This window comes from Grampus griseus (assembly GCF_964374135.1).
Source record: "Grampus griseus genome assembly, chromosome: 2".
NCBI lineage: Eukaryota > Metazoa > Chordata > Mammalia > Artiodactyla > Delphinidae > Grampus > Grampus griseus.
Genome location: NC_139018.1, coordinates 138,901,276 through 138,927,712, shown reverse-complemented (window position 1 = coordinate 138,927,712; position 26,437 = coordinate 138,901,276). Strand labels below are relative to the sequence as shown.

At 44.9% G+C, this 26,437-nt stretch overlaps 1 protein-coding gene across 1 annotated transcript; it reads left to right on the top strand.

The window, feature by feature from the left end:
• Positions 1–15,366: 15,366 nt before the first annotated feature.
• Positions 15,367–26,437, top strand: RLBP1 (retinaldehyde binding protein 1; the record flags this gene model as incomplete). Its single annotated transcript, XM_082649427.1, has 9 exons — positions 15,367–15,599; positions 16,743–16,812; positions 19,025–19,117; positions 19,387–19,515; positions 20,752–20,956; positions 22,531–22,709; positions 24,744–24,902; positions 25,847–25,957; positions 26,279–26,437. The coding sequence occupies 9 exons, from the start codon at positions 15,367–15,369 to the stop codon at positions 26,435–26,437; spliced, it is 1,338 nt and encodes a 445-aa protein (XP_082505553.1).

Here is a 26,437-nt window from a genome sequence, read left to right as displayed (position 1 = left end):
CCGCCCGGGAGCACGCGCATGGGGCGTACCATTAAGGCAGAAGGGAGGGGGAAACTCCTGGGACGATCCCACTCACTGTGGGGGGGGGGGCAGCCTTAGAACTCCAATTCGGGACCGCAGAGTGAGCCAGGGCAGTGTGGCTTGGGTGTGGCCACCACGGTGCCTTGACCAGTTAAGGCCTTCTTGTGTACTCTTGGGGAAAGGGTCAGTGAGAAAGGGGATGAATCTAGTGATAGCTGTAGAGGTCTTTGCATTGGAAGTGCCTGGAAGGCTCAGGAAGGTGTTCTACTCCTTGTGCCAGTGGAGGTGTAACTCCTGTAAAGGAAAAAAGGGTTGCCTGCCATTCCATTTCTATAGGGATCAAGGCTGTAGCAACTGCAGTCGTTGGCCTCAGTGTGCCTGAGGGGAGCTCAGGGTGGAGAAAAACAGGAAACATTTTGTGCTTTGGATGTAAGGATCCTTGGATAGTTAAGATGCATATCTAAGGAAAAGTTTCAATGAACCCAGATTCTTGCATCTTCCCATACATAGGAAAGCACTTAAGTCATTAACTTGAAATATCTGTTTTTTGTGATCAGTAATCTTGATCTTTGATTACATGGATCTCCCCCCCACAAAAAAAACCCCGAAAACTCATATATATCCTGGCTCCTCCCTTAACTCTTCAGAGCAGGTCCTCAAAGCTATCTCAGAGGCTGTCTCCTGGGCTATAGTCCTCAGTAAGGTACCTGGATAAAACTTAACTCACAACTTTTAGGTTATGCACTTTTCTTTCAGTCGACAGCCCTAAAATGTAAGCCTCATGTGGCCAGGGGGCTTATTGCATACAAAATCTCAGCATTTAGCACAAAGCCTGGCAAAGCAGTAAATGCTCAGTAAATATTTCTTAAATGAACAACTGATAGTAGAGCAAAGAGAAATGGAGGAGAGGTTCGAGAACCTGTACTACGTTGAACGGGCAGCTTGTGCAAAGGGCCTGACAGCAACAAGCAATCCAGCGTCTGGCTGGTTCGGGAGGTGCAGGTGCTTCGGGTGGGGGTGGGAAAGCAGGGGCTTGTTAATCTTTTTCACATCAGGAGCAAGTGGGGAACAGCTGAAGTGGAAGGGCGTGATTGTATTCACTTTGTAGAACAATATTTCTGACAGGTGAGTGCTGCAGAGGTTATTTAAAAGAGATGGTGGGGATTTCCCTGGTGGTGCAATGGTTAAGAATCCGCCTGACAATGCAGGGGACACGGGTTCGATCCCTGATGCAGGAAGATCCCACATGCTGCGGGGCAACTCAACTCATGCACCACAGCTACTGAGCCTGCACTCTAGAGCCTGCAATCCACAACTACTGAAGCCTGTGTGCCCTAGAGCCCCGTGCCACAACTATTGAGCCCGTGTGCTGCAACTACTGAAGCCCACGCACCTAGAGCCTGTGCTCCACAATAAGAGAAGCCCCCACAACAAAAAGTAGCCCCCGCTCGCTGCAACTAGAGAAAGCCCATGCACAGCAATGAAGACCCAATGCAGCCAAAAAAAAAAAAAAAAAAAAAGATGATGGAGGTGAGGAAAGTTGAAGGCAAGACCCCTTAGGAGGCTTTAAGTTGTCCTGGACATAGTTGGTGGTGGCCCAACCTTGGGGAGAGGTGGGAGGGGTTTGAGGAATATTCAGGTTTGAGTGACTGGGTGCACCCTGGTGATACTGCCAGTTGACTGACACACAGGGAAGGATGAAAGTTTGAGTTGATGATGAAGCCTTCAGATTTGGACTTGCCAAATGTGAGACCATGGGATGGCATGTGAGGAATGCTAAGATCAGGGGGCATTCAGTCTGGAGCCTGTCTCCCAGTTCCCAGGGGTAGGATGGATCTATTTGGCCAGTTCTGGAAGAAACATAGCGGCTGGAAGAGAATGATGCCTCTCAGGTGCCTAGGTCTGCTACTTGTTTATGACGCTTCTTTTTTTAAAATAAATTTATTTATTTATTTATTTATTTATTTATTTATTTTGGGTTGTGCTGGGTCTTCGTTGCTGCACACAGGCCCCTCCAGCTGCAGCAAGTGGAGGCCACTCCTCGCTGCAGCGTGCAGGCCTCTCACTGCGGTGGCCTACCCCGTTGCAGAGCACAGACTCTAGGATTGCGGGCCTCAGCAGCTGTGGCATGCAGGCTCAGTAGTTGTGGCTCACAGGCTCTAGAGCACAGTCTCAGTAGTTGCGGCACACGGGCCCAGCTGCTCCACGGCATGAGGGATCCTCCCAGACCAGGGCTCGAACCCGCGTTCCCTGCACTGGCAGGCAGACTCCCAACCACTGTGCCACCAGGGAAGCCTATGACACTACTTAAGTACTTTTTACTTCTACCACGTTTCTGGCCCAATATTAAGCTGTGATATTTGGCTAAAACACAGCAGCGGGGTTGGAAGATTATTCCTGAGAGGAATCCTTTAGCTTGCCAAGGAATCAGATGACTTTACCTCATCTTCTCCCCAAAAAACCACCCTTCCAGGCTGCTTCTGGGACTGAGCCAGGCAGCCATGAATTTGTGTAGCTCAAAAGGGCTCATTTGCCTTTTTGAACTTCCATTTTTGCATCCCAGGTGCACTTATTGCATTGCCTGTGTGAGCATCTACCCACTGGCGTTGACAATTGCGGCAGGGGGTCTTGCCTCCCCTTGTTGCATGAATGTATCATCTGTATTTTCCATTAGTGCTAATGGGTGTTACATATGCAAAGGAAGAGAACAGACTTAGATTCATAACAATGTTTTTCACACTGGTGCAAGCTTCCTTACTAAGCAGCAAATCTTACCAATCTGCTTCAACTGACTAGACTCCATACACTGGTCAGCTAGTGATACACTGATTCTAGAAAACACAGCCAGTTAAAAACAGGTTTACAACACTGGAATCAAATGTTCTTCAGACCTTGTCAGTAGCTCATGTTTGGATAATAATATTATAGCTACTGGTATTTGCAGGAGTCCAGAGAAAAGTACAAATGGAGGCCCCCTATCATTCCCCACTCCATCCTGCAGTGTGAGGGGCTTCATATGCCTGCATGTGGACACCCAGCCTGAAAATCCACACCATGTCTCTCCTCTAAAGCTGCCCTTGGCTACCCTTGACTATGCTGTGCACACTAGCAGGTCCACTCTGGGGAGGGTGGACTTAGGAAGGAGCCTGTATAGGCCGAGGAACTGAGCTTGGGGATGTTTGGGAAGGTACCCCAAGCATGGTCTAAAGGAGGGCACATGGGCTTCAGTGCGTTCACACTCCAAGTTTCTTGGACTCCTCATCATCTAGGAAGGGAGCTATTGAGGCACCCACCCAGTTCAAGCACTCCAGTTGCCTGGGTTTAAGGGCGGCATTGCTTGAGAGAATAATCAAGGTAGCATGTATAAGGAGCCTAGTGTTTAGGAGCACTTAATCATGTAGTTCTGGTGATCCGTGTTGATGTTACTATTGCAAAAAGATTACAAGTCACTGAAGTTTCAGATGTTTAGTATTTTTTACCAATAAAGTATCTTTTGAATTAAAAAAAATAGTTTCAGCTCCCTCCGGCAATCCCACTTCAGAGTGTGTATACAAAAGAATTGAAATCAGGATCTTAATCAGATATCTGTACACCCATATTCAGGGAAGCATTATTCATAATAGTGAAAAGGTGGAGACAACCCAAACATCCATGGGCAGACGAACGGATAAACAGAATGTGGTGTATCCATACAGTGGAATACTATTCAGCCTTAAAAAGGAATGAAATCCCTTCACGTGCTACAACATAGATGATACCGAAGGACATTATGTTAAGTGAAATAAGCCAGTCACAAAAAGACAAATACTGTATGATTCCACTCACATGAGGTATCTAAAGGATTCAAACTCCAAGAAACAAAAAGTAGAATGGTGGTTGCCAGGGGCTGAGGAGAAGGTGAATTGGGGAGCTCTTGTTTAACAGGTATAGAGTTTCAGTTTTGTAAGATGAAAAAGTTCTGGATATCTGTTTCTCAACGATGTGAATGTACTTAACGCTACTGAAGTGTATACTTAGAAATGATTAAGATTAAAAAAAAGATCCTACTACGTGGGCAGGTCACAGGATTGTTAAGAAGAACCATCTGACTCCATCCTGAAGAAATTCCGACTTAGTAGGGTTTAAGGTAGAGGTTTAACAGCTCACCATTTGTAATCCCAGGGTCTGGAAAAGTGGCACACAGTGGGTGCTTCAGATATTTGTTAAATGGGTGCAAAATTATGAACACATCCTTAGAAAAATAGGTTTTTAAATTATTTCAATGAAATGTTAAATTTCAAAATGAAAATTTTGACTTAAAACTACATTACTGCTTTTGAAACTTCCTGTGAATCGGCAGTCATTTGAAGATTAAAAGTTCAAAACAACAAAAACAACAACAACAAACAAACAAAAAGTTTAGTTCCATTACCCTGCTCCGTCTCTTGTTTCTCAGAGGCCTGCCTGGAAGACAGAAAGAGGACTTGGGAAAGGAGAAGCAGGGTGGAAAGTAATCCTTAAAAACTGGCCCCTTGGGGACTTCACTGGTGGCGCTGTGGTTAAGAATCCACCTGCCAATGCAGGGGACATGGGTTCGATCCCTTGTCAGCAAAGATCCCACATGCCGCAGAGCAACTAAGCCCTTGTGCCACAACTACTGAGCCTGCAGACCACAACTACTGAGCCCGTATGCCACAACTACTGAGCCCATGCACCACAACTACTGAAGCCTGTGCACCTAGAGCCCATGCTCTGCAATGAGAAGCCACCTCAATGTGAAGCACACGCTCTGCAATGAAGAGTAGTTCCCGCTCACCACAACTAGAGAAAGCCCATGCGCAGCAATGAAGACCCAAAGCAGCCAAAAAACCCCCCAAAAAACTGGTCCCTTAAAACTGGTGATATTTGATTCAGGTTTATGGACTATTCAATTGTATTATAACAATGTTCATTTCCTCATTTGGATATTCATACTGTGGTTAATTAAGAGAATGTTTTGTTTTTAGGAAATACATCCTGAAGTATTTAGGAGAAGAGGGGCATCATGTCTGCAACTTACACTAAAATGGTTTAGAAAAAAAATATGGTATGTATATATTGACAGAGAATTGTAAAGCAAATGTGATAAAATGTTAACTTCTAGGTGAAGGGCATATGGGAAGTTTTTGTACTATTTTTGTGACCTGTAATTCTGAAATTATGACAAAATAAAAAAGTTTTTTGAAAAAATCAGGCCAGTTGTGAACCTAGTGATCTGCTCTGGCTTGTAAATAATCAGCAAACTTTGAGCAGCCATCTCTGCCCCTTTGATGACGACAGGTAGATGCCTCTTCTTCATCTTCCACTTCACGTGACCCTCTTCTGCTGTCACCCTAGATGGCTGCAAAACTGAGGTGGATCCTCCATCCTACATGAGGCCTCTTGGTGCTTCTCTTCCCATCTCCCTGACTTCCTCATCTATGTCACCTCAGCCACTTACTCTCCTGGACACAGCCTGAGCAGAATCACTACTCAGACAGCAGCTTCCTCTTAGTCCAGTTTCAATGCTCAATTATTCCCACTTAACTATTCTCTAATTTTTGCTGTCCCTCACTCCTCCTTCATCTTGAATTCAACTTGCCCCCTTGTCTGTCCTTCCATCCCACCCATCTGGCAAATCCTAACCCTGTATGAGGCCAGCCATATTCTTTGTTGTGGCTATATCTGGATTGCTTGGGTTGTGCTGGAGGCTTCACGTGACTGTGTTCATGGGGACCCTAAAAGTCATTGTAGAAAACTCTAAAGATAGAGTTACCATATTATCCAGCAATCCCATTCCTGGGCATACATCTGAACAAAACTATACTTCAAAAAGGTACATGGGGGGGCCTTCAAGATGGTGGAGGAGTAAGATGTGGAGATCACCTTCCTCCCTACAAATATATCAAAACTACATCAACATGTGGAACAACTCCCACAGAATACCTACTGAACGCTGGCAAAAGACCTCAGACTTCCTAAAAGACGCCCTCAGGCGACCTACACGCAGAGGCGGGGCCAAATCCAAAGCTGAACCCCAGGAGCTGTGAGAACAAAGAAGAGGAAGGGAAATTTCTCCATGGATCCTCAGGAGCAGCAGATTAAATCTCTACAATCAACTTGATGTACCTGCATCTGTAGAATACCTGAATAGACCAAATCATCCCAAAATTGAGGTGGTGGACTTTGGGAGCAACTGTAGACTTGGGGTTTTCTTTCTGCATTTAATTTATTTCTGGTTTTATATTTATCTTAGTTTAATATTTAGAGTTATTATCATTGGTAGATTTGTTTATTGATTTGGTTACTCTCTTTTTAAATTTTATATACATATATATTTCCTTTTTCTCTTTTTGTGAGTGTGTATGTGTATACTTCTTTGTGTGATTTTGTCTGTATAGCTTTGCTTTTGCCATTTGTCCTAAGGTTCTGACTGTCCATTTTTGTTTGTTTGTTTTTTGTATAGTTTTTAGCGCTTGTTATCACTGGTGGATTTGTTTTTGGTTTGGTTGGTCTCTTCTTTCTTTCTCTCTTTTTTTATTACTTTTTATTTTTAATAATTTTTTTCTATTTTAATAACTTTATTTTATTTATTTATTTTTCTTTCTTTCTTTCTTTCTTTCTTTTTCTCCCTTTTCGTCTGAGCCATGTGGCTGACAGGGTCTTGGTGCTCTGGCTGGGTGTCAGGCCTGAGCCTCTGAGATGGGAGAACCAATGTTCAGGACATTGGTCCACCAGAGACCTCCCAGCCCCACATAATATCAAATGGCGAAAGCTCTTTCAGGGATCTCCATCTCAATGCTAAGATCCAGCTCCACTCAACGACCAGCAAGCTACAGTGCTGGACACCCTATGCCAAACAACTAGAAAGACAGGAACACAAACCCACCCATTAGCAGAGAGGCTGCTTAAAATCATAATAAGTTCACAGACATGCCAAAACACACCACTGGCCATGGTCCTGCCCAACAGAAAGACAAGATCAAGCCTCATGCACCAGAACACAGGCACCAGGTCCCTCCACCAGGAAGCTTACAAAACCCACTGAACCAACCTTACTCACTGGGGACAGACACCAAAAGCAACAAGAGCTACGAACATGCAGCCTGCGAAATGGAGACCCCAAACACAGTAAGTTAAGCAAAATGAGAAGACAAATACACAGCAGATGAAGGAGCAAGGTAAAAACCCACCAGACCAAACAAATGAAGAGGAAATAGGCAGTCTACCTGAGAAAGAATTCAGAGTAATGATAGTAAAGATGACCCAAAATCTTGGAAATAGAATGGAGAAAATACAAGAAACGTTTAACAAAGACCTAGAAAAACTAAAGAGCAAACAAACAATGATGAACAACACAATAAATGAAGTTAAAAATTCTCTAGAAGGAATCAATAGCAGAATGACTGAGGCAGAAGAATAGATAAGTGACTTGGAAGATAAAATAGTGGAAATAACTACCACAGAGCAGAAAAAGAAAAAAGAATGAAAAGAATTGAGGACAGTCTCAGAGACCTCTGGGACAACATTAAACGCACCAACATTCGAATTATAGGGGTTCCAGAAGAAGAAGAGAAAAAAAAAAAGGGGGGCTGAGAAAATATTTGAAGAGACTATAGTTGAAAACTTCCCTAATATGGGTAAGGAAATAGTCAATCAAGTCCAGGAAGTGCAGAGAGTCCCATACAGGATAAATCCAAGGAGAAACACACCAAGACACATATTAATCAAACTATCAAAAATTAAATACAAAGAAAAAATATTAAAAGCAGCAAGAGAAAAGCAACAAATAGCATACAAGGGAATCCCCACAAGGTTAACAGCTGATCTTTCAGCAGAAACTCTGCAAGCCAGAAGGGAGTGGAGGGCATATTTAAAGTGATGAAAGGGAAAAACCTACAACCAAGATTACTCTACCCAGCGAGGATCTCATTCAGATTCGACAGAGAAATTAAAACCTTTACAGAGAAGCAAAAGCTAAGAGAATTCAGCACCACCAAACCCAGCTCTACAACAAATGCTAAAGGAATAATAATAATAAATAAATAATAATAAATGCTAGGCAGGAAACACAAGAGAAGGAAAAGGCTTACAATAACAAACCCAAAACAATTAAGAAAATGGTCATAGGAACATACATATTGATAACTACCTTAAATGTAAATGGATTAAATGCTCCAACCAAAAGACATAGACTGGCTGAATGGATACAAAAACAAGATCCATACATATACTGTCTACAAGAGACCCACTTCAGACCTAGCGAGACATACAGACTGAAAATGAGGGAATGGAAAAAGATATTCCATGCAAATAGAAATAGCTGGAGTAGCAATTCTCATATCAGACAAAATAGACTTAAAAAAAAAAAGACTATTACAAGAGACAAAGAAGGACACTACATAATGATCAAGGGATCAATCCAAGAAGAAGATATAATAATTGTAAAAATATATGAACCCAACATAGGAGCACCTCAATACATAAGGCAAATGGCTAACAGCCATAAAAGGGGAAATTGACAGTAACACAATAATAGTAGGGGACTTTAATACCCCATTTTCACCAATGGACAGATCATCCAAAATGAAAATAAATAAGGAAACACAAGCTTTAAATGATACATTAAACAAGATGGACTTAATTGATATTTATGGGACATTCCATCCAAAAACAGCAGATTACACTTCTCAAATGCTCATGGACCATTCTCCAGGATAGATCATATCTTGGGTCACAAATCAAGCCTTGGTAAATTTAAGAAGTATGAAATTGTATCAAGTGTCTTTTCCGACCACAACACTATGAGAATAATATCAATTACAGGAAAAAATCTGTAAAAAATAGAAACACATGGAGGCTAAACAATACACTACTAAATAACCAAGAGATCAATGAAGAAATCAAAGAGGAAATCAAAAAATACCTGGAAACAAATGACAACGAAAACATGATGACCCAAAACCTATGGGACGCAGCAAAAGCAGTTCTAAGAGGGAAGTTTACAGCAATACAATCCTGCCTCAGGAAACAAGAAACATCTCAAATAAAAAACCTAACCTTACACCAAAAGCAATTAGAGAAAGAAGAACAAAAAAAACCCCAAAGTTAGCAGAAGGAAAGAAATCATAAAGATCAGATCAGAAATAAATGAAGGAAATGATAGCAAAAATCAATAAAACTAAAAGCTGGTTCTTTGAAAAGATAAACAAAATTGATAAACCGTTAGCCAGACTCATCAAGAAAAAAAGGGAGAAGACTCAAATCAAGAGCATTAGAAATGAAAAGGGAGAAGTAACAACTGGCACTGCAGAAATACAAAGGATCATGAGAGATTACTACAAGCAACTATATGCCAATAAAATGGACAGCTTGGAAGAAATGGACAAATTCTTAGAAAAGCACAACCTTCTGAGACTGAACCAGGAAGAAATAGAAAATATAAACAGACCAATCACAAGCACTGAAATTGAAACTGTGGTTTAAAATCTTCCAACAAACAAAAGCCCAGGATGAGATGGTTTCACAGGCAAATTCTATCAAACATTTAGAGAAGACCTAACACCTATCCTTCTCAAACTCTTCCAAAACATAGCAGAGAGAGGAACACTCCCAAACTCATTCTACGAGGCTACCATCACCCTGATACCAAAACCAGACAAAGATGCCACAAAAAAAGAAAACTACAGGCCAATGTCACTGATGAACATAGATTCAAAAATCCTCAACAAAATACTAGCAAACCGAATCCAACAGCACACTAAAAGGATCATACAACATGATCAAATGAGGTTTATCCTAGGAATGCAAGGATTCTTCAATATACACAAATCAATCAATGTGATACACCATATTAACAAATTGAAGGAGAAAAACCGTATGATCATCTCAATAGATGCAGAAAAGCTTTTGACAAAATTCAACACCTGTTTATGACAAAAACTCACTAGAAAGTAGGCACAGAGGGAATTTACCTCAACATAATAAAGGCCATATATGACAAACCCACAGCTAACATCATTCTCAATGGTGAAAAACTGAAACCATTTCCACTAAGGTCAGGAACAATACAAGGTTGCTCACTCTCACCACTATTATTCAACATAGTTTTGGAAGTTTTAGCCACAGCAATCAGAGAAGAAAAAGAAATAAAAGGAATCCAAATTGGAAAATAAGAGGTAAAACTGTCACTGTTTGCAGATGACATGATACTATACACAGAGAATCCTAAAGATGCTACCAGAAAACTACTAGAGCTAATCAATAAATTTGGTAAAGTAGCAGGATACAAAATAATGCACAGAAATTTCTTGCATTCCTATAGACTAATGATGAAAAATCTGAAAGAGAAATTAAGGAAACAATCCCATTTACCATTGCAACAAAAAGAATAAAATATCTAGGAATAAACCTACCTAAGGAGACAAAAGACCTGTATGCAGAAAACTATAAGACACTGATGAAAGAAATTAAAGATGATACAAATAGATGGAGAGATATACCATGTTCTTGGATTGGAAAAATCAACATATGAAAATGACTATACTACCCAAAGTAATCTACAGATTCAATGCAATCCCTATCAAACTACCAATGGCATTTTTTCACAGAAGTAGAACAAAAAATTTCACAATTTGTATGGAAACACAAAAGACCCTGAAAAGCCAAAGCAATCTTGAGAAAGAAAAACAGAGCTGGAGGAATCAGGCTCCCTGACTTCAGACTATACTACAAAGCTACAGTAATCAAGACAGTATGGTACTAGCACAAAAACAGAAATATAGATCAATGAAACAGGATAGAAAGCCCAGAGATAAACTCACACATATATGGTCACCTTATCTTTGATAAAGGAGGCAAGAATATACAATGGAGAAAAGACAGCCTCTTCAATAAGTGGTGCTGGGAAAACTGGACAGCTACATGTATAAGAATGAAATTAGAACACTTCCTAACACCATACACAAAAATAAACTCAAAATGGATTAAAGACCTAAATGTAAGGCCATACACTATAAAACTCTTAGAGGAAAATATAGGCAGAACACTCCATGACATAAATCACAGCAAGATCCTTTTTGAGCCACCTCCTAGAGAAATGGAAATAAAAACAAAAATAAACAAATGGGACCTAATGAAATTTAAAAGCTTCTGCACAGCACAGGAAACCATAAACAAGACAAAAAGGCAACCCTCAGAATGGGAGAAAATATTTGCAAATGAAGCAACTGACAAAGGATTAATCTCCAAAATATACAAACAGCTCCTGCAACTCAATATCAAAAAAACAAACAACCCAATCCAAAAATGGGCAGAAGACCTAAATAGACATTTCTCCAAAGAAGATATACAGATAGCCAACAAACACATGAAAGGATGCTCAACATCACTAATCATTAGAGAAATGCAAATCAAAACTACAATGAGGTATCACCTCACACTGGTCAGAATGGCCATCATCAAAAAATCTACAAACAATAAATGCTGGAGAGGGTGTGGAGAAAATGGAACCCTCTTGCACTGTTGGGGGGAATGTAAATTGATACAGTCACTATGGAGAACAGTATGGAAGTTCCTCAAAAAACTACAAATAGAACTAGCATATGACCCAGCAATCCCACTACTGGGCATATACCCTGAGAAAACCATAATTCAAAAAGAGTCATGTACCACAATGTTCATTGCAGCTCTATTTACAATAGCCAGGACATAGAAGCAACCTAATTGTCCATTGACAGAGGAATGGATAAAGAAGATGTGGCACATATATACAATGAAATATTACTCAGCCATAAAAAGAAACGAAATTGAGTTATTTGTAGTGAGGTGGATGGACCTAGAGACTGTCATACAGAGTGAAGTAAGTCAGAAAGAGAAAAACAAGTACTGTATGCTAACACATGTATATGGAATCTAAAAAAAAAAAGGTTCTGAAGAACCTAGGGGCAGGACAGGAATAAAGATGCAGACATAGAGAACGGACTTGAGGACATGGGGAGGTGGAAGGTTAAGCTGGGACGAAGTGAGAGAGTGGCATGGACATATATACACTACCAAATGTAAAATAGATAGCTAGTGGGAAGCAGCCACTGTGTCCTCCCCTAGCACAGGGAGGTCAGCTCTGTGCTTTTTGTCCCCCTAGAGGGATGGGATAGGGAGGGTGGGAGGGAGACACAGAGGGAAGAGATATGGGGATGTATGTATATGTATAGCTGATTCACTTTGTTATACAGCAGAAACTAACACACCATTGTAAAGCAGTTATACTCCAATAAAGATGCTAAAAAAAAAAAAAGATACATGCACCCCAATGTTCACTGCAGCACTATTTACAATAGCCAAGACATGGAAGCAACCTAAATGTCCATCGACAGATGAATGGATAAAGAAAATATGGTATATATATATATATATATATATACACACACACACACACACACACACACACACACACACACACACACACACACACACAGTGGAATATTACCCAGGCATTAAAAAAAGAATGAAATAATGTCATTTGCAGCAACGTGGATGGACCTAGAGATTATCATAGTAAGTGAAGTAAGCCAGACAGAGAAAGACAAATATCATATGATACCACTCATATGTGGCATCTAAAAAAAAAAAAAAAGACACAAATGAACTTATTTACAAAACAGAAATAGATCCATAGACATAGAAAACAAACTTATGCTTACCAAAGGGGAAAGATGCAGGAGGGATAAATTAGGAGTTTGGAATTAACATATACTCACTGTTATATATAAAATAGATAACCAACAGGGACCTACTGTATAGCACAGGGACCTATACTCAGTATTTTGTAATAACCTATAAGGGAAAAGAATCTGAAAAATAATACATATATATATATTATATATAATATATAGATATATATAACTGAATCCCTGTGCTATACACCTGAAACTAATACAACATAGTAAATCTACTATACTTCAGTTTGAAAAGAAGAAGTCATTGTAGCCAATCTCAAGCCTTCAACACAGCCAATCTTCCCTAGTAAGTTTAACCTTTTTTTTCTTCATGAGAATTATTTCAAACTTTCTTATATCCTCCTTTCCTCACAGCAGGTGAGCTTAACTTTACACCAAACCTTTAAACTCACTGTCATCCGCACAAATTCTTCTCTTTAGCTTTCTGTAGCAATGGGAGAGTGTTTGACCAACCCAGCCAAGGCTGGTACTTCTGCTGGAGCAATGACTCCCTCTCTGTTCCATCTTCTCACCAAGAACCTTACTTACTATCACTTACCCCTCTCTGGCCTTAGTCTTTAACCTCTCCCTTTCTACGGCTTCCTTCCTATAAATACTGCCATAAAAATATACCATAGACTGGATGGTTTAAACAAGAGACACTTATTTTCTCACAGTTCTGGAGGCTGGAAGCACAAGATGTTGTAGTTTTCTTATGACAGGGCCGAAAGTAAGCTCATCACACGAGATGAATTGTGCCGAAACACAGCAGTAGAGGGCTGCCGCTCGCTCAGGCAAAACAGCGCCATCTGTCCTGCTGTGGTAGCTTTTATTTAGGCATTATCTATGTTTACATCTTAAGACTTGTTTTCTTAACATTCCAGAAATGCCAAAGCAGCAACATATGCTTTTATTGATTATACAAGCAACAATGGGCTTTCTTGAAGACATGCTGTGCTTCATCCTTGAGCTCACAAGCAACACAAGGACATCTCCGTGTTCCCATCATTCTGATTATACTAAAGTAGCACAAGGACATTTCCTTGTGTTCCCATCATTCTGATTATACTGAGATCATTTCATGGATCAGCGCCCAAAGTATCCAGGACTGCCAGCACTTCTGGCTTACTCGCTAGCCCTTGGTCTGCCGAGGGGTTCTGGCTTATTCGCCAGCCCTCGGTCTGCTGAGGGGTTCATGGGTCACATCTCCTCAGTTATTCCACTACATTTCACTACACAAGATCAGGTGACTAGCATGGTTAAGACCCTCTTCCAAGCTTGCAGATTGCCAGATTTCTCATTGTGTGCTCATGAGGGCTTTCTCCATGTGTTCATGTGGAGAGAGAGAGAGCTCTGGTGTCTCTTCCTCTTCTAATAATGGCACTAATTCCATCATGAGGACCCCACCCTCATGACCTTATCTAAATCTAGTCACCTTCCAGAAGACCCACCTCCTAATACCAACACATTGGTGGTTAGGGCTTCAACATAAGAATCTGGTGGGAGACACAAACATTCAGTCCATAGCAAACACTTACATCTTTTTCTTAGTGGTGGGGAGCTAAAGCCAACTTCCCATCTGAAAGCACCAACTGTTTTTTCCTCATATTGTTAAACCTACTTAGTTAGAAAATATTCTTTCAACAAGCATACAGATTGATTTTATTGTTCTACTCCTCATTACTTTAATCTCTGACACCTCTCACTCCCCCACTGCCACAGGGCAGACTCTTTTTCATGGAATGAGCATGGCTTCTGGAGGAACTGGAGCTTTTTAGAGCACAAGGTGGCTGCCAGCCCTGTGGGTCAGCCCATGCTAGTCGGGGCACTCAATACCATTGGGTAATTTTAAGGAAGGTGCAGAATGTTCCTTGACTTGGGTTTTCCCATCTCTCAAAGGAGGGGTTGAGGCCCAGGCACCCCTTGGGGTCCTCCCTGCCCCAGGAGTATTAGTACTGGCCAAGAGGGAATGGCAATGACCAGACTCTTGCCCCCTGAAGCTGCTCCCAGGAAGGTGAGGTGATGTCACCTTCCCCAGCAGCCAGGGGGCAAGTGTGACTTCTCTGGGCAGTCACACCTGTGTCGCTCTTGCTTCTGGAGAAGGGGGCAGCCTTGTGCATTGAATAATGACAGGGATTTAGAGAGACCAGGACTTGACTCTTCACCAGCTGTGTGGCTTTGGGCAGGTCTCCTTACCTCTCTGACTCTGAGTTCCCTATTCTGTGGAAACGGGGAATTTACTCTCTACTTCACATCTGAAAGGACTGGATGAGATAACTCTGGTAAGGCTCTTGCCACTGTACAGAATGGGGGGCACAGCAAATGCAAGCCCCCTCCCTCCCTCCCTCCAGCCTGGCAGAGAGAGCCAGGGAGCCCACAGAGTCCGCCAATGTGGCCAGCACAGGTGTCTGGGCCAATGAGGGCAGCATCTCTGCTCACACACTGGTACTATTGTTCCAGCCAGAGAGACTGGACATGAACGTGACTCTTGGGAGGGGGAAGGGCAGGGCAGAGGCAGAGAAAAGCTGTGAGCAGAGGAATGTCATAGAAAGCTCTGCTCTTTAAACAGGGCCTCGCGGCCTGCCAGCATCCTGAAAATCTCTGGGAACAGTAGCTCACTTCCGTCGGGGCTATGCCATCAACTCGAAAGTGTTCTTGGTGCACAGGAGCGTTCTTTTTTGTGCTAGAGTCCATCGCCCAGCTTGACAAAGCCTCTTCTGTGGCCTCCATAGTTCCTTCCTGTGGGGAGCCTGAGCCCTCACCTCCACCTCCATTATCTCCCATGAGCCTCACACTCTGTGAAATACCTGGGAAAAAAAATCCAACAACCCACTTACATCAGTTTGCTAAAGCTGCTGTAACAAGGTACGACAGACTGAGTGGCTTAAACAACAGAAATTCATTTTCTCACAATTCTGAAGGCTAGAAGTCCAAGGTAAAGGTGTCCGCAGGGCTGCTTTCTTCTGAGACCCCTCTCCTTGGCTTGTAGACGGTGCCTTCTTCCTGTGTCTTCACATCGTCTTCCCTCTGTAACTGTCTGTGTCCAAATTCCCTCTTCATATAAGGATACCAGTCATATTGGATTAGGGCCCACCCTGATGACCTCATTTTACCTTAATTACCTCTTGAAGACCCTATCTCCAAATACAGTCACATTCTGGGACTTGCCTGGCGGTCCAGTGGTTAAGACTCCATGCTTCCACTGCAGGGGGCTCAGGTTCGATCCCTGATCAGGGAAATAAGATCCCCATTTGCCACGCGGTGAGGCCAAAAAAAAAAAAAAAAAACGAAAACAAAAGCAAACAACAACAAACAACAAAATACAGTCCCATTCTGAGATGCTGGGAGATAGGACTTCCTCTAATTATTCCCACTTCTCAGAGGAGGAAACTGAGTCACTGAGTGGTGAAGTCACGTCTCACAGCTAGAAGGTGACGGAGTTAGGATATAAAAGTGGGCAGTCTGGTGCCCAAGCAGGCTCCTATCACTGCACGCCACAGCCTAAAAGTGGGTCAGCCTGTCTTGTCCTTTCCACACTCAATCTTAACCAGCTACATTTCCCAGCTGGCCTCACTCACTGCCCGACCACGCCAGGCCCTGCTGGGCTTGGGGAAAGGGTGACAGGCCAGGATTCTCCACAGCTGCCATTTCATCTACAATCACATTTAAAATTTCCCTCCATCTTGAGCATGTCTTACCCAGGGGTGTGCTTTCTCAGACCTCCCTGCGATGAGAGAGAAGACGGGGAGAAGCATATGGGGCTGGCTCAGATCCCATCCCCACAGCCCGGCTTCCACATGGCTGAGCAGGAACTCTGGAGCAGACGCACACAAAGGAGGGCTTTGAGGTGGCTCCAGCCAGGCCCAGGCTGATCCCCTCTCCCCCCCTGGTGCGTCACTTGCCCCAATCTGGGCCTCCCTGTGAGCCTGATTTAACGGGAAACTGTGGGCCGTGAGAAGTTCCTTGTGACACGCTAATTCCAACCTGCTGACTGGACCACGCCCCCAGAGGAGGCAACCTCCAGGCCCTGGAGGACACAGGCACCAGGTGTCCCAAGGAGGAGCCGCTGACTTGGCAGGTAAGTCAGTTGCAGGGGCCTGGCTGGGCCAGGAAGCCCAGGACTAAGGTGAGGAGTCAGCGGTGGGGAGACCACACCTCAGGCTGCTCAAAAACCGAAACCAGCTAGCCATTTTTCAGGTTGAGCCAGACCAACCTGATGGCAGACTTAGCAAATAACAATATAGGACACCCAGTTAAATGTGAATTTCAGATGAACAACAAATACTTTTTTAGTATAAGTATGTCCCAAATTTGTATGGCACATACTTAAACACTTCAAAAAAACTTTTGCTCATCTGAAACTCACATGTAATTGGGCATTCTGCATTTTAACTGGCAACCCTAGACGGCAGGGAACAGCCTCGACACGGAGTGAGGGGTGGGTATATTTTCTTGTATACAGCTCATAAATCAATATTTTAAAAATCAGAGTTAGTAGATTGGGCATATTTTAAAAAGAGTTGCTGTACTGACTTTAACCCTCCATTTCTAAGATCTAGGATCTTGTCCTGATGAGCTGCCTAACTGGCTGGGGGTGTCTAGCCACTGTCTCTCCTGTCTGAGCCCCTTGCTCAGGGAGTCCTATCAGCCTCTCCCTTTCTGTTCCAGCAAAATCCAAGGGAGAGCACAGTCGTATTTTAGTCTATCTTGTATATATGCCTGCATATTTGGAAGTCTACCTGCTAGAAAGCTGACTTAGATTTTATTCCTGTTGGTGGATGACAGCCCCCAGAACCTCCCTGCCCTGCCCTGCTGGGTCTGTGGAGTGGGAGAGGCAGGAAATGGGAGATCCTCAGATATTCCCTGGCATCCTCTAAGTCTCTCTGTGCAAGTTGGGGTAATGATCAGTATGATGCTAAGAAAGGGAAGGGGAACTATGTTTTAGAGCAAAACACTGTGCTAGGTACCCTACAGAAATTATAGGATCTTCATTACAACTCTATTTGGTAGGTGTGGTTATTATCCCCAATTTGCAGATGAGGAAACTGAGGCTCAGAAAGGTTAAATAACCTACCGCCCTAGCTCATATGGGTGGTAAATGACAAAGCCTGATTCAAACCTGGTTCTCTCTGACCCTAAAGGGTTTTCTGTGACACCAGCTCTCCTAGGGAGTTTGCCTGGAGATGTCTTGGCTCTAGGTGTCAAGGCAAGTCTAGGTCTCAGGCAGACATAGGTTCGAGTCCCACCTCTGCTACTAACCAACAGTGAACAGATGACAGAACTGACCAACGGAAACCTGGTCAGAGGCAGGAGCAGGGTGGTGACGGGTCTGGGGACATTTAGGTAGGAGAGGGGAAAATCTGGAAATAGAAGAGTTGTCTCCAAAAATACTCAGTGGGTTGTCATGTGCACAATGAAATTGGTTATGGTGGTCAGGCACTGCTTCTGTGTTCATTATTTAATTAAATCCTCATAAACTTCCATCTCCCTTTTACAGGGGACAGCCAAGATACAGGTTAAATCACAAAGCTTGCAAATGGAAGAGAGAATTCGAACCCAGGTCTAACTTTTGCCACAACAGGCTGCCTCTTGATGCTGATGGAAAGTTCACAGCTTGGTCTTAAGTCTCGATCCCTGGCTATTGAGGGCTGTGTGACCTTGGACAAGTCACTTATTCTCCTGGGCCTGTTTCCTCCTATGTAGAATGGGAATAATAATGCTGGCTCCCAGACAATGGATTTGAAAATAGTGCACCACAAGGCACAGAACACGCACCCAGTTATGGTTATGTAACTAGCCACCACCCCTCTGGAGAGTTAATTCACTGGAACGGGGCCATCCACTAGGCTGGGAAGTTTCTGAGGTGCCCCTTTGGGCTGGAAAAGGAGGGTCACAAATGGGAGGATGGATTGCCTTATCCTGCAGTGATCATGTAACTGAGAATGGAGGCTGATCCTAGTTTTTCCTAGTTTTTCCCTGGCTGGGCCAACTCATCTTAAGAACTGAGGTTTGAGGTATTTTTGTGTGTTCCTTCTCAAAGGGGAGCTTCCCAAAGTGTAGCCCAAGAACCACCTTCTTCGGAGCCACCGGGGGTGCTGTTTTAAAGTATAGATGCCCGGGCCCCAGTTCAGACCTCCTGAGTCAGAATCACAGGTGCAGGGCCCAGGCATCGGCATTTCTAACAAATGCCTCATGTGATTCTGATGCACTCAAAAGTTTGAGATCCACTGTTCTGAGACAATAACAGAACAGTTTCTCCATACCACTGCAGCCCTGACTTCCTCTCCTAGGAAGGAGGTTGCCTGGAGAGGCCAGGACAGAAGAAGTGGGGTCCTTCATTTTCCAAGCACTCCGAGTCTTCCAGAGGCAGCATGTCAGAGGGGGTGAGTACCCCTGTGCCCTGGGGCTCCCCTCCATCCACCTTCCCTCCTTCCCTTTCTCCCTTCCTGTTTCTCTGTCATCTGGTCTGTGCAGGGTTATGGGCATTCACCCCTACAACCTCTCTGCGGTCCCTGACCCCACCCAAAGGGAGGAAGCTCAACGGTGACCTTGGGCAAAAGCACTAGTTTAGGGTCTGAGCAGACCCATTTGACTGGCTTGCTCAGGTTGCTGGGGGTCTCTTCCTGTCTTTTCCTGACTTCTCTCTGCCCAGGCGGGCACATTCCGCATGGTCCCTGAAGAGGAACAAGAGCTCCGTGCCCAACTGGAGCGGCTTACAACCAAAGACCACGGACCTGTCTTTGGCCAGTGCAGCCAGCTGCCCCGTCACACCTTGCAGAAGGTGAGGTGGCCCCGGGGTGTGCAGAGGGACAGGGTAGAGAGGCAACAAGGGGGAATGTTGATAGCATCCTCTCTCCTGTAGAAAGGGTCCAGCACCAGCTTTCCAGGTCATTCTGGACCTAAAGGACTGGCTTGTTCTAGGGGCTATTCTGAAGGTCAGGGCCATGGCAGCAGTTGGGGTGACCAGATGTCCAGGCCAGCCTATTCCAAGACTATGGCACCAACAGTGTTCCCTGAAACCAATGCCGAGACCTAGGGCTTCTGGACCAGGGATCATCCTAGACTCAGATATGAGGAACATTGGTTTGCAATGGTCTTGGAGAACAGGGATCCACCTGCTGCCCCCATTGGATAGGAAAAGGCCTGAGTTCTAATACCAGACCGACTTCCAACTTGCTGTGTGACCTTGAGCAAACTTCTTTCCCTCTTTGGGTCTTGCTTTCTGTACCTGTGAAAGAAAGTTGTTGAACCAGTTCAGAGTTTATCAGACTGTGCTCTGTGGAGGGTGGCAGAGCTGTGTTGGGGTTGAGCTGGACCTGGGCTCCTGGCTTCCATCTCTGCTCCCTGGGCGTCTCAAGGGAAAGGTGCTCTGAGCTCCCCCAGACCTGCCTTTCCCCCTCATTCCATCCAAGGAAAGAGCTGCCCCTGGCATGCTGAGGAGTTCTCCAGGCTCAGCCAAGGGGAGGAATAGGAGGCAGAGGACAGGCTGCCATCTGCCTGGTATCTTTGATTTTGGAAAGATCAGAAATGAGCCTGGGAGGCAGCAGAGTGAAGCGATTAAAAGTCCAACCTGAGTAAGAGTTTCAGCTTCACCCCTTTTTATCTGGGTGACCTTGGTCAAGAATACCTTGACTCTTTCAGCCTCAGTCTGCTCACCCTGAGAAATGGGGATAAGATGACAACCTTCCTGTGACGGATTGTGGCAAAGATTTAAAAACATAATGTATCTAAAGGACTTAGCAGTGTGCTAAGTCAGGGCTCCAGTAGGCTGTTGTGATTAGAAAGGTTTAGCTCTCTGGCTGTCTCCTCAAACAAACCCAGGATGAAAGTTTGACTTAATTTTCTCCAAATGTAATTGGCAGTCTGAGGTGCTGCCAGTGCAGAAGCTGCCCCTGCGGGCAGAGCAGCCATGTCCCCAGCTGCCGTGCCCTCTGCCCCTCAGCCGGTCTGGCACCTGGAGGAGCCTCCCGCACCCGCGCCTACCTGACTTCGTGCCTGCACCCCATCCCTGTTCCAGGCCAAGGACGAGCTGAATGAGAGGGAGGAGACCCGGGAGGAGGCGGTGCGGGAGCTGCAGGAGCTGGTGCAGGGGGAGGCAGCCTCGGGGCAGGAGCTGGCCGTGGCCGTGGCGGAGAGGGTGCAGGGAAAGGACAGCGCCTTCTTCCTGCGCTTCATCCGCGCGCGCAAATTCCACGTGGGCCGAGCCTACGAGCTGCTCAGAGGTGAGGCCTGCGCCGGATGGGTGGCCCTGGGAAGGCTACGGGGGGTGGGGAGTGAGGGGGGAAGGGGGGAAGGTCACGAGGAGGGCGTTGACCCTCACCCGGGCACTGAGACCGACTCCTTCACTTCCCTCCCATTCCCTGTGCCATACAAGTCACTCTCTCTGAGCCTCCTTTTCCTTTCCTGTAAAATGGGTGTGTGAACTACATAGCCTTCAAGATCCCTTTCAGCTCTGACAAGGAATGGATGAGTCTGGCAGGACCAGATTCCTAGAGGTCTGGCCCCGCCTCTCCACTCTCCTGAGTCTCAGTGAGCAGAACTGAGTCACCCAAATTGGGGTAGTTTCCTCTCTCACCCCTGCTCTCCCCTTCCCCACCCGCCCAGCCTAGGTTTTGGCTCTGGAGCACTGCAGGGAAGGTGGGTATGAGCTTGACTCCCCTCAGGTACCCAAACCTCACGCATAGTAGAATTGAAGATGGTGCCAGCCCTGGGGGTGAGTCCCAAGGACAGAACCAACCTGGCCGTGCCCATGGGATGAAGACCAGTGTCTTAAGGAAATCAAGTCCCTGGTGCTGGTGGAGGGAAGGGGTGTCTGAGCAGGCCCTATGCAGGCTGATGATTCTCCTTACTTCTTCCTTCCTTCCGCAAATGGTAATTCTCTGCTTTGCTTTGCCAACCGCTGTTTGAGGCCAAAGGATGTGGCAGAGAACAAAGCAGACAAGAACTGCCGGCCCTCGTGGGTCTTATAGTCTAATGGTGGAAATAATAAACCAGACAAATAAAATAAAAATATACAGAGAAAAATAAAGAAGGTGGATATAAAGGACTGAGGGGTTGAAGTTTCAGGTAAAGAGGCTAGGAAGGCTCCAGTGCAAAGAGAACTCTTAAAGAAAAACTCGAAGGAAATGAGATGCCTGGGGAAAGAGCAGTATAGCAGAGGGTACAGCAAAGACGAAGGCTAGGTGGTGGGAACGGGCCTGGAGTGTTGGAGGAGCAGTGAGGAGGTCAGTGGCTTTCCCTTGGCAAATGCCTCCCCAAACCTCCTCTGGGCCTGGTCCCTCCGGGGTTTGGTGGAAGAGACAATCGCAGATAGGCGGGGATCTGTTCAGGATGGGTCAGGGTGGGGTTAGTGGGTGGTGGGAGTGCCGCTGGAGTCAGAGAGGGCCTCTGTGTCCTGCTTTGGGTTTTATCTGGGGGTCATTTCCCCACCCCGCCACTCAGCTAACCCTGTGCCCAACTGAGAAACCTGTGCCTCTACCGTTGGGAAAGAGAAAAATACCAAATAGTAATTGTCCTTAGATTTAGGATTCCATCTTGTGTTTTTACAGTTTACTCATGGCGTCTGTACCTGGAATCTTGTTTGATTACCACAGCAACTTGGTGAGATAGGCCAATATTATCGTCCTATTTTTTGGAGAGGTAATATGGGGCACAGAAAGGTTGAGTATCCTGCTGGGTTACACATAGCATGTAGGTGGAGGAGCCAGGCAGGAGCCTGGGTCTCTGGATGCCCACCATGTGCCACCCCAGGATGGGCTGGCTCCCTGAGGGGCCTCTTCTGCTCCCCCTCTGCCAGGCTATGTGAACTTCCGGCTGCAGTACCCAGAGCTCTTTGACAGCCTGTCCCTGGAGGCTGTCCGCTGCACTGTCGAGGCTGGCTACCCTGGTGTCCTCTCCAGTCGGGACAAGTATGGCCGAGTGGTCATGCTCTTCAATATTGAGAACTGGGACTCTGAAGAAATCACCTTTGATGAGGTCAGTGGGGATTCGCCTGGCTCCCTCCCATCTCCTGGGCTGGGCTCCCTCCTCCAAACCTGGCCTCTATTGGACCCTCATTCCTGGCTCCCCAGGAGGCGAGGTTTGTGGGGGAATGGCCAGTAGCTCATGGCACCAGACCCTTTCCCGGCAGGAGGAGAAATCCTAGGATGTGCCATGGCAGCTGGAAAACCCAGCAGCTTTGAAGGCAGGGCCCACTGGCCAGTACATTGCCAGCCCCTGGTACCCCTGCCAAGTGGGAGTGACAGCTGTGGGCCACGAGCTGGGATCAGCCCTGCCAAATGCTGAAAGCTGAGAGCAACACCGACCACATATATATATATATATATATATATATATATATATATATATATATATATATATATATATATATGTGTGATTTCACTTGTCAGGCCCTTAAGAGAGCTGTCCTAGCGGGGGAACTAGGGTTTATCTTGGGAGAACTTTGGCATGTGTCACCAGGCCTTAAAAAAAAAGTACAAACTCATTTTAGAAAATGCTGCCTAGTAGTCGCAACACCATTTATTTAGAAGTCCATCGTTTTCCCCAGTGGCTTGAGATGCCATCTTTATCATATTCTGCATCTTCATATGTGTTTGGATCTATTTCTGGACTTTCTATTCTGTGCCATCGGTCTGTCTTTTCATGCTTCAACATCACACTGTTTTAATTATAGAGATGGTATAGAATGTTTAATATCTGTTGGGATTAGTTCTGTCCTTAATGCTCCTGTTTTTCAGGGCTTTTCTAGCTATTCTTGCATGTTTACCTTTCCTTATGAACTTTAGAATTAATTTATTAAGCTCTAGGAGAAATGTCAGGAGACTTTTATTGGTATAACATTAATGTAACTAACAAACTTGGGGAGAATCAGCATCTTTATGAATGCAACATCCATGGCCAGTGGTACTATCCACAAAAAAGGGATGCCTTCCCTTTTACATTTTGAGCTTCCAGGAGTGTTTTAAAGTTTTCAAACCGTATGCATGTTTGTCAATAAGTTTGTCGTAAGTATTTATTTTATTGTTGCTATAGGTGGGACTTTCTCTGCCATTATATCTCCTACTTGGTTATTTTTTGTATCTATGAAGATTATTGGTTTTGTATGTTAATTTCGTATCCTGGTATTTTTACTGAATTCTTCTGTTATTTATGTTACTCATATAAATGACTCTCTCAGATTTTCTAAGAATACTATCATATTATCTGTAAATGGGGGACATTTTTTCTTTTCCTCTTCTAGTTCTTATACCCTTGATTAAAAAACAACAACAACAACAACTTGGATGCACTGGCCACTACTTCCAACACAGAGTTGAAGAGTGGTAGGGAAAGTGAACATGCTTATCTTGTTCCTGATCGTATTAGGGATGCCTGTAGTGTTTGCTACTGAATAAGATACTGGCTTTAGGACTGAGGCATACATACGTATGGTAAGGAAGAGACTTACAAATATTTTTTCTTGTTACATAAGTGATATCTACTCATTTTAGAAAATACCAAAAAAATCACAAATTTAAAATCATCCACAATTCTACCACCCAGAGATTTCTACCACTGACATCCTTCCAGCCTATTTTTTCTAGAAACCTAGAAACATATGTGAACGCATATGCACACAGACATACATATTTTTTCTTATAAAAATGGGATTGTATGCTACAATAATACACCATGAATGGATATCTTTCTATATCATTAGTCTTATATATCACCGTTCTAGAATACTCCATGGCATGAATACACCATAATTTCACCAGTCCCTTATTGCTGGACATTTAGGTTGTTCCACTATCATAGGGGTACAAGGATAAACACTCTGGCATCTAACCGTGGATATGACATTGAAGATTATTTTCTTGGCATACATTCACAGAGGTGGACTGTCCCAGCTCAAAGCCCGTGACAAATTACCTCTGGGAAGGGGTATACCAGTTAGCTCTCCCGTTAGGACCTTGAGTCTTAACTGTCTTTGTGGGTTGGATCTTACAGCCCGTTCACGTTGTGCCCAAGATCTTGCAGGCATACTGTTTCATCCTGGAGAAGCTACTGGAGAATGAGGAAACTCAAATTAATGGCTTTTGCATCATTGAGAACTTCAAGGGCTTTACCATGCAGCAGGCTGCTGGACTTCGGGCTTCAGATCTCAGGAAGATGGTGGACATGCTCCAGGTGAGGCCACAGAACCCTGTCCTGCAGGAGCCTCTCACGGGTGGGAAGGCTGGGAGGCTGAGCCGGGTTTCCCGGTTTAATGATGTTAGCAGGGACCTGAGAAGACAGCCGCCTAGTGCCCAAAAGAGCAATGACAATCACAGCCCCAGCCACAAACACTTCGTGGTGATCAACAGTTTGCCACGTGTTCACATTCATTAATTTATTAACTTCTTAAAAGCATTCTCTCCCTGCTTCCCTGCTTCGCTTTACAAACCTGGAAATCTAGGCTCAGAGATTTGAGTGACTTCTCAAGGTCACACAGCTATCAAGTGGCAGAGGCGGGACTTGAACCTACACCTTCTGACCTAGAATCCCATTCTCTGTCCACATATGTCATGCTGCCTCCCTCTGGATGTGAATTTCTCCTGAGAAAGAGATATCATTAATGCTCCTGACAACTCACTCCTATATACTCATGTGTCAGAAGTCCTTTCTTAGACCTAATCTAATCTTAAATCTGCTTTGCCTTGGAAAGGAGAGATGGGAGGTGGGAGTCATGGGAGGGGACAAAGGACAATGAGGCATGACAATAGTGTACCTCTGGTCTATAATAGTTTGCAGTCCGCTCAGAAGGCAAGTGGATTTGAAAAACCTTGGTCACCTAAAAACCAAGCAAGGCTACCAATTCATTTCCTTATTCCACCTAATTACAAGGTTTTGTGCATCTGCAGGACGAGTGTTGGGTTGCGTGGCCTCTGGGGCATCCTTCCTTCAGTTTGGAGCTGCAGTGAAGCCAGGGCTCCCCAGCTGCTGGCCTGGGGATGGAACCTTCAGTGGGCTATCCTCTGGGGCAACCGAGTGATGACAACTCTGTCCTCTTGTCATGGGGAGAGGCAGTGGGAGAGTGAGTGGGAACCTCTGAGGTCATGGGGCATGTGGTGGGGTGCTGTCTGTCCCTGCAGGATTCCTTCCCAGCCCGGTTCAAAGCCATCCACTTCATCCACCAGCCGTGGTACTTCACCACAACCTACAACGTGGTCAAGCCCTTCTTGAAGAGCAAATTGCTCCAGAGGGTGAGTGCGTGGCCACGCAGGGAAGGTGCCCGGTGATTGTCTGGTGTGTGAGTGAGTGAAGGGGGTTGTAGCAGGAAAGGGTTCAGGAGACAAGAGGATTGAAGGTGGAGGAGGAGGGCACCCCGCCTGAGCCCTCCTCAGGCTCTGTACCAGGGTTCCGAACCAAGTGGATCCCACAGACAGCACAACAAGGAGGACTTTTGAGCAGGCCATCACCAGGCAGAGATGGCATGTGTGCCTTTGTCCTGTCCCTCTTCTCCTCCCAGCCCTCATCCTAAGGGAACCCCCTTGCTCAGCTCTATCTCCTCTGCTTCCCTGCAGGTCTTCGTCCACGGAGAAGACCTCTCCAGCTTCTACCAGGAGTTCAACGAGGACACCCTGCCCTCTGACTTTGGGGGCACACTGCCCAAGTATGACGGCAAAGTCGTTGCTGAACAGCTCTTTGGTCCCCGGGCCCAAGCTGAGAACACAGCCTTCTGA